This window comes from Episyrphus balteatus, chromosome 1 (assembly GCF_945859705.1).
Source record: "Episyrphus balteatus chromosome 1, idEpiBalt1.1, whole genome shotgun sequence".
Taxonomy (NCBI): Eukaryota; Metazoa; Arthropoda; class Insecta; order Diptera; family Syrphidae; genus Episyrphus; species Episyrphus balteatus.
Genome location: NC_079134.1, coordinates 149,149,163 through 149,158,743, shown reverse-complemented (window position 1 = coordinate 149,158,743; position 9,581 = coordinate 149,149,163). Strand labels below are relative to the sequence as shown.

Sequence of the window (9,581 nt, the reverse complement as noted above, 5' to 3'; positions counted from 1 at the left end):
GTCGACGATAAAAGTCGCCGATAAAAGTCGACGACAAAAGTCGACGACAAAAGTCGACGACAAAAGTCGACGACAAAAGTCGACGACAAAAGTCGACGACAAAAGTCGACGACAAAAGTCGACGACAAAAGTCGACGACAAAAGTCGACGACAAAAGTCGACGACAAAAGTCGACGACAAAAGTCGACGACAAAAGTCGACGACAAAAGTCGATTACAAAAGTCGACGACAAAAGTCGACCATAAAAGTCGACGACAAAAGTCGACGATAAAAGTCGACGACAAAAGTCGACGAAAAAAGTCGACGACAAAAGTCGACGACAAAAGTCGACGACAAAAATCGACGACAAAAGTCGACGACAAAAGTCGACGATAAAAGTCGACGGCAAAAGTCGACGACAAAAGTCGACGACAAAAATCGACGACAAAAGTCGACGACAAAAGTCGACGATAAAAGTTGACGACAAAAGTCGACGACAAAAGTCGACGACAAAAGTCGACGACAAAAGTCGACGACAAAAGTCGACGACAAAAATCGACGATAAAAGTCGACGACAAAAGTCGCCGATAAAAGTCGACGACAAAAGTCGACGACAAAAGTCGACCATAAAAGTCGACCATAAAAGTCGACGATAAAAGTCGACGACAAAAGTCGACGATAAAAGTCGACTATAAAAGTCGACCATAAAAGTCGACGATAAAAGTCGACGACAAAAGTCGACGACAAAAGTCGCCGATAAAAGTCGACGACAAAAGTCGACGACAAAAGTCGACGACAAAAGTCGACGACAAAAGTCGACCATAAAAGTCGACGATAAAAGAAGACGATAAAAGTCGACGACAAAAGTCGACGACAAAAGTCGACGACAAAAGTCGACACAAAAGTCGACGACAAAAGTCGACGACAAAAGTCGACGACAAAAGTCGACGACAAAAGTCGACGACAAAAGTCGACACAAAAGTCGAAGACAAAAGTCGACGACTAAAGTCGACGACAAAAGTCGACGACTAAAGTCGACGACTAAAGTCGACGACAAAAGTCGACGACAAAAGTCGACGACAAAAGTCGACGACAAAAGTCGACGACAAAAGTCGCCGACAAAAGTCGAAGACAAAAGTCGACGACAAAAAACGACGACAAAAGTCGACGACAAAAGTCGACGACAAAAGTCGACGACAAAAGTAGAAGACAAAAGTCGACGACAAAAGTCGACGAAAAAAGTCGACGACAAAAGTCGACGACAAAAGTCGACGACAAAAGTCGACGACAAAAGTCGACGACAAAAGTCGACGACAAAAGTCGAAGACAAAAGTCGACGACTAAAGTCGAACACAAAAGTCGAAGACAAAAGTCGAAGACAAAAGTCGACGACAAAAGTCGACGACAAAAGTCGAAAACTAAAGTCGACAGCTAAAGTCGAACACAAAAGTCGAAGACAAAAGTCGAAGACAAAAGTCGACGACAAAAGTCGAAGACAAAAGTCGACGACAAAAGTCGACGAAAAAAGTCGACGACAAAAGTCGACGACAAAAGTCGACGACAAAAGTCGACGACTAAAGTCGAACACAAAAGTCGAAGACAAAAGTCGAAGACAAAAGTCGACGACAAAAGTCGACGACAAAAGTCGACGACTAAAGTCGAACACAAAAGTCGAAGACAAAAGTCGAAGACAAAAGTCGACGACAAAAGTCGACGACTAAAGTCGAACACAAAAGTCGAAGACAAAAGTCGAAGACAAAAGTCGACGACAAAAGTCGACGACAAAAGTCGACGACAAAAGTCGACGACAAAAGTCGACGACAAAAGTCGACGACAAAAGTCGACGACAAAAGTCGACGACAAAAGTCGCCGACAAAAGTCGAAGACAAAAGTCGACGACAAAAAACGACGAAAAAAGTCGACGACAAAAGTCGAAGACAAAAGTCGACGACAAAAGTCGAAGACAAAAGTCGACGACAAAAGTCGACGACAAAAGTCGAAGACAAAAGTCGACGACAAAAGTCGAAGACAAAAGTCGACGACAAAAGTCGACGACAAAAGTCGACGACAAAAGTCGACGACAAAAGTTGACGACTAAAGTCGAACACAAAAGTCGAACACAAAAGTCGACGACAAAAGTCGACGACAAAAGTCGACGACAAAAGTCGACGACAAAAGTCGAAGACAAAAGTCGACGACAAAAGTCGAAGACAAAAGTCGACGACAAAAGTCGAAGACAAAAGTCGACGACAAAAGTCGAAGACAAAAGTCGACGACAAAGGTCGACGACAAAAGTCGACGACAAAAGTCGACGACAAAAGTCGACGACAAAAGTCGACGACAAAAGTCGACGACAAAAGTTGACGACTAAAGTCGAACACAAAAGTCGAACACAAAAGTCGACGACAAAAGTCGACGACAAAAGTCGACGACAAAAGTCGACGACAAAAGTCGACGACAAAAGTCGGTGACATAAGTCGGTGACAAAAGTCGGTGACATAAGTCGGTGACATAAGTCGGTGACAAAAGTCGACGATTAAAGTTGACGATTAAAGTCGAAGACAAAAGTCGACGACTTAAGTCGAAGACAAAAGTCGACGACTAAAGTCGACGACAAAAGTCGAAGATAAAAATCGGCGACTAAAGTCTGCGACTAAAGTCGGCGACTAAAGTCAAAGACAAAAGTCGACGATTTAACTCGACGACTAAAGTCGGCGACTAAAGCCGGCTACTAAAGTCGACGATTAAAGTAAAATCTACGATTTATTTAGATTTTTTCTTGCATTTAACGAATATAGAAATACATTTGAAATAATATTTAATATTGCCTATTTTTTTCCAACCGCTCCATATTCTCCTATTATCTACCTATCGATGGACAATTTTTTTTTTGCTACCGGCACGGTTCCCAAAACAAAAACAATACACCAACATCATCAATATTATATCAACACACACCCACCATCCACCACACATAATTGTGTGTACAAAAAAAGTCGACGACAAACGTCGAGGACAAAAGTCGACGACAAAAATCGACGACAAAAGTCGACGACAAAAGTCGACGACAAAAGTCGACGACAAAAGTCGACGACAAAAGTCAACGACAAAAGTCGACGACAAAAGTCGACGACAAAAGTCGACCATAAAAGTCGACGACAAAAGTCGACGACAAAAGTCGACGACAAAAGTCGACGACAAAAGTCGACGACAAAAGTCGACGACAAAAGTCGACGACAAAAGTCGACGACAAAAGTCGACGACAAAAGTCGACGACAAAAGTCGACGACAAAAGTCGACGACAAAAGTCGACGACAAAAGTCGACGACAAAAGTCGACGACAAAAGTCGACGACAAAAGTCGACGACAAAAAACGACGACAAAAGTCGACGACAAAAGTCGACGACAAAAGTCGACGACAAAAGTCGACGACTAAAGTCGACGACAAAAGTCGACGACAAAAGTCGACGACAAAAGTCGACGATAAAAGTCGACGACAAACGTCGACGACAAAAGTCGACGACAAAAGTCGACGACAAAAGTCGACGACAAAAGTCGACGACAAAAGTCAACGACAAAAGTCGACGACAAAAGTCGACCATAAAAGTCGACCATAAAAGTCGACGACAAAAGTCGACGACAAAAGTCGACGACAAAAGTCGACCATAAAAGTCGACCATAAAAGTCGACCATAAAAGTCGACGACAAAAGTCGACGACAAAAGTCGACCATAAAAGTCGACGACAAAAGTCGACGACAAAAGTCGACGACAAAAGTCGACGACAAAAGTCGACGACAAAAGTCGACGACAAAAGTCGACGACAAAAGTCGACGACAAAAGTCGACGACAAAAGTCGACCATAAAAGTCGACCATAAAAGTCGACGATAAAAGTCGACGATAAAAGTCGACGACAAAAGTCGAAGACAAAAGTCGACGACAAAAGTCGACGACAAAAGTCGACGACAAAAGTCGACGACAAAAGTCGACGACAAAAGTCGACCATAAAAGTCGACCATAAAAGTCGACGCTAAAAGTCGACAACAAAAGTCGACGATAAAAGTCGCCGATAAAAGTCGACGACAAAAGTCGACGACAAAAGTCGACGACAAAAGTCGACGACAAAAGTCGACGACAAAAGTCGACGACAAAAGTCGACGACAAACGTCGACGACAAAAGTCGACGACAAAAATCGACGACAAAAGTCGACGACAAAAGTCGACGACAAAAGTCGACTATAAAAGTCGACGATAAAAGTCGACGGTAAAAGTCGACGACAAAAGTCAACGACAAAAGTCGACGACAAAAGTCGACGACAAAAGTCGACGACAAAAGTCGACGACAAAAGTCGACGACAAAAGTCGACGACAAAAGTCGACGACAGAAGTCGATGACAAAAGTCGACGACAAAAGTCGATGACAAAAGTCGACGACAAAAGTCGACCATAAAAGTCGACGACAAAAGTCGACGATAAAAGTCGACGACAAAAGTCGACGACAAAAGTCGACGACAAAAGTCGACGACAAAAGTCGACAACAAAAGTCGACGACAAAAATCGACGACAAAAGTCGACGACAAAAGTCGACGATAAAAGTCGACGACAAAAGTCGACGACTAAAGTCGACGACAAAAATCGACGACAAAAGTCGACGACAAAAGTCGACGACAAAAGTCGACGACAAAAGTCGACGACAAAAGTCGACGACAAAAATCGACGATAAAAGTCGACGACAAAAGTCGACGACAAAAGTCGCCGATAAAAGTCGACGACAAAAGTCGACGACAAAAGTCGACGACAAAAGTCGACGACAAAAGTCGACCATAAAAGTCGACCATAAAAGTCGACGATAAAAGTCGACGACAAAAGTCGACGATAAAAGTCGACTATAAAAGTCGACCATAAAAGTCGACGATAAAAGTCGACGACAAAAGTCGCCGATAAAAGTCGACGACAAAAGTCGACGACAAAAGTCGACGACAAAAGTCGACGACAAAAGTCGACCATAAAAGTCGACGATAAAAGTCGACGATAAAAGTCGACGACAAAAGTCGACGACAAAAGTCGACGACAAAAGTCGACACAAAAGTCGACGACAAAAGTCGACGACAAAAGTCGACGACAAAAGTCGACGACAAAAGTCGACGACAAAAGTCGACGACAAAAGTCGACACAAAATTCGAAGACAAAAGTTGACGACTAAAGTCGACGACTAAAGTCGACGACTAAAGTCGACGACAAAAGTCGACGACTAAAGTCGACGACTAAAGTCGAACACAAAAGTCGAAGACAAAAGTCGACGACAAAAGTCGACGACAAAAGTCGACGACAAAAGTCGACGACAAAAGTCGACGACAAAAGTCGCCGACAAAAGTCGAAGACAAAAGTCGACGACAAAAAACGACGACAAAAGTCGACGCAGAAGTCGACGACAAAAGTCGACGACAAAAGTCGAAGACAAAAGTCGACGACAAAAGTCGACGAAAAAAGTCGACGACAAAAGTCGACGACAAAAGTCGACGACAAAAGTCGACGACAAAAGTCGAAGACAAAAGTCGACGACAAAAGTCGACGACTAAAGTCGAACACAAAAGTCGAAGACAAAAGTCGAAGACAAAAGTCGACGACAAAAGTCGACGACAAAAGTCGAAAACTAAAGTCGACAACTAAAGTCGAACACAAAAGTCGAAGACAAAAGTCGAAGACAAAAGTCGACGACAAAAGTCGAAGACAAAAGTCGACGAAAAAAGTCGACGACAAAAGTCGACGACAAAAGTCGACGACAAAAGTCGACGACTAAAGTCGAACACAAAAGTCGAAGACAAAAGTCGAAGACAAAAGTCGACGACAAAAGTCGACGACAAAAGTCGACGACTAAAGTCGAAGACAAAAGTCGAAGACAAAAGTCGAAGACAAAAGTCGACGACAAAAGTCGACGACTAAAGTCGAACACAAAAGTCGAAGACAAAAGTCGAAGACAAAAGTCGACGACAAAAGTCGACGACAAAAGTCGACGACAAAAGTCGACGACAAAAGTCGACGACAAAAGTCGACGACAAAAGTCGACGACAAAAGTCGCCGACAAAAGTCGAAGACAAAAGTCGACGACAAAAAACGACGACAAAAGTCGACGACAAAAGTCGACGACAAAAGTCGACGACAAAAGTCGAAGACAAAAGTCGACGACAAAAGTCGACGAAAAAAGTCGACGATAAAAGTCGACGACAAAAGTCGACGACAAAAGTCGAAGACAAAAGTCGACGACAAAAGTCGACGACTAAAGTCGACGACAAAAGTCGACGACAAAAGTCGAAGACAAAAGTCGACGACAAAAGTCGACGACTAAAGTCGAACACAAAAGTCGAAGACAAAAGTCGAAGACAAAAGTCGACGACAAAAGTCGACGACAAAAGTCGACGACAAAAGTCGACAGCTAAAGTCGACGACAAAAGTCGAAGACAAAAGTCGAAGACAAAAGTCGAAGACAAAAGTCGACGACAAAAGTCGACGACAAAAGTCGACGACAAAAGTCGAAGACAAAAGTCGACGACAAAAGTCGAAGACAAAAGTCGACGACAAAAGTCGAAGACAAAAGTCGACGACAAAGGTCGACGACAAAAGTCGACGACAAAAGTCGACGACAAAAGTCGACGACAAAAGTCGACGACAAAAGTTGACGACTAAAGTCGAACACAAAAGTCGAACACAAAAGTCGACGACAAAAGTCGACGACAAAAGTCGACGACAAAAGTCGACGACAAAAGTCGAAGACAAAAGTCGACGACAAAAGTCGAAGACAAAAGTCGACGACAAAAGTCGAAGACAAAAGTCGACGACAAAAGTCGAAGACAAAAGTCGACGACAAAGGTCGACGACAAAAGTCGACGACAAAAGTCGACGACAAAAGTCGACGACAAAAGTCGACGACAAAAGTCAACGACAAAAGTCGACGACAAAAGTTGACGACTAAAGTCGAACACAAAAGTCGAACACAAAAGTCGACGACAAAAGTCGACGACAAAAGTCGACGACAAAAGTCGGTGACATAAGTCGGTGACAAAAGTCGGTGACATAAGTCGGTGACATAAGTCGGTGACAAAAGTCGACGATTAAAGTTGACGATTAAAGTCGAAGACAAAAGTCGACGACTTAAGTCGACGACTAAAGTCGACGACAAAAGTCGAAGATAAAAATCGGCGACTAAAGTCTGCGACTAAAGTCGGCGACTAAAGTCAAAGACAAAAGTCGACGATTTAACTCGACGACTAAAGTCGGCGACTAAAGCCGGCTACTAAAGTCGACGATTAAAGTAAAATCTACGATTTATTTAGATTTTTTCTTGCATTTAACGAATATAGAAATACATTTGAAATAATATTTAATATTGCCTATTTTTTTCCAACCGCTCCATATTCTCCTATTATCTACCTATCGATGGACAATTTTTTTTTTGCTACCGGCACAGTTCCCAAAACAAAAACAATACACCAACATCATCAATATCATATCAACACACACCCACCATCCACCACACATAATTGTGTGTACAAAAAAAACAAATATTCCAGCTCCCCATATAATAAAAATGCGCATGATCCAAACAACAACAAACTTCCAGTCTTCTATAATAGCCACCTGCTTATAACATTACCCATTTCACCCCCAATTTCCCCCCCCAACAAAAACAAACTAAAAACTCATACCAATTTGAAAGTGATGGTTTAAATGGTAAACTGTACGTGCGACAGCTGATAGTGTCGTTCCAGGTTCCAACAAACACCAATACACACATGAGAGAGAGAGAGAGAGAATTTCATACAAAAACTTAACACTTCCAAGAGAATTCCCCAAAACCGGCTCCAGCCGCAACGCAACTAAACTAATCCACATAACTGGAATGCTCCATGAATGAATGAATTCTCTTCCAGCTAAATAAACAAAATAAAACAAATCCAAGAACTAGAGAGAGCTAGTGAATGAGAGTGTGTTTTATTGGAATAGAAAGACGAGAGTCAAAGGTTCCAATCCAAACCAAACACCCGCCGATGAATCTTAAAGCCCCATTTCCAACTCCGAACGAGCTGCTACGGTTTGCTACACAAATTCAGTAAATTCAGTCATATTCAGACAGAACGTGAATCAAGTCTACAAGTCGGACGTCGTCGCTGGCGTGTTGTTCTGCATTATCGAATTTTCCCCAGAGTCACTCACTACTCTCTTGTCAAACAGTATTTTGATTACAAAAAAAAAAAACTGTTATTTTCGTTCAGGTGAAATATAAAAGAGAATACCCTAATTGTAACGGTATATTACGACAATATCCTGTTGGGAATTTCAATTTTAAATTTTTGTGGGGTTTCTCTCCACATTCTTTGCTTTGTTGTTGTTTTTATTTTTTGCTCATCGGGAACGTATTTCCCTGTCTTCTGCGTCGCAGACAAGCAGATAAATAGTTATACCGTTTGTCAAAGTCCAAATAAAAAATAAGAAAGGATTACACACACCAACTTATTAATCCTATGCGGGTGTTCCTTTTTTTTGTGGTAATCCATCAAGTTTAGTTTCTGTGTGTTGTTAAATGTCAGCTGGTGCGTTCCCCAAACAACAAAAACAGTGCAAGCGAGAGCGAGAGTGAAGAGAAAAAGTGTTTTCGTTTTTTTGTTTTTTTTTTACTTTTTTCTGGAAATTATTTCAAGTTTTTTTGAGTGTATTTCCTACTTTTGAAGGATTTATTTAAGCAAAGGAATTCCCATAAGGATCCAACATCATGGAGGTGTGCTGTTTAAAAATGGCATCACGATGCAAGTGAGTTAAAAAATGAGAATGACAAAATGAATGAACTTCTTTTTTCAGGAAAAATTAAAAAAAATAAGGACATTTTTGACAATCGTAAAAGTACCCATATTTCCTTTTTCCTCTGCAATAAAATTCTACCTGTCTGTCGTTTGGGGTTTATCCGCAGAGGGACCGTATGTTTCTTCCTTTTTTTTTTTGTTGCAACTTTCTCGTCCTTTTAGCCAATTATAAAACAGATACCTTGCTTTTAAAAATTTTACTTTTATTTTCTCTTTGCTTTTTAAATGGTTTTTTTTCTGGTTCTGGTCCTGGATTGGGATTGTATGACGTTGAAAAAAAAAAATTGGTCTTATTTGTGTTACATGTGCCACAAACCCGCAGGGCTTTAAGACTTATAGGAAGGGTAGATAAAGGTACCTACTCATTTTGTATGTGTAAAAGATAAAGAAGATAAGTGCGATTACGAACGAGACTATACGAGACAATGATCATTAAAGAAGATGATGACACACAGAGACCATCTTGATGAGAGGAGAAAGATGACATAAACAATATTATTAGGGGTTGTTTTTTTTTGGGGTGATGGTAAAATGGGGAGACTCTTATTCTATTCATTCAAAAAGCAGGAAATATATATTTTTTATTACATCTTTGTGTTGCAATTTGAGTTTATACAAGGAAGAAAAAATATGTGCATCATCAAATGAGGCATTTTTTAAGGGTTTTGTTTATTATTATTTTTTTTGTTAATTTCTATCTGGTGCATGTGAGATGTAAAAGTCTGAAGTGCTTTTTGATTTGCGCAAA

At 41.2% G+C, this 9,581-nt stretch overlaps 1 protein-coding gene across 1 annotated transcript in view; it reads left to right on the top strand.

The window, feature by feature from the left end:
* Positions 1 to 8,080: 8,080 nt before the first annotated feature.
* LOC129906777 (uncharacterized) overlaps positions 8,081 to 9,581 on the top strand; it is a 124,751-nt gene continuing 123,250 nt past the window's right edge. The window contains exon 1 of the mRNA XM_055982691.1: positions 8,081 to 8,783. Within this exon, the coding sequence (XP_055838666.1) occupies positions 8,746 to 8,783 (38 nt within the window). The 5' untranslated portion in view covers positions 8,081 to 8,745. The remainder of the gene's footprint in view (positions 8,784 to 9,581) is intronic.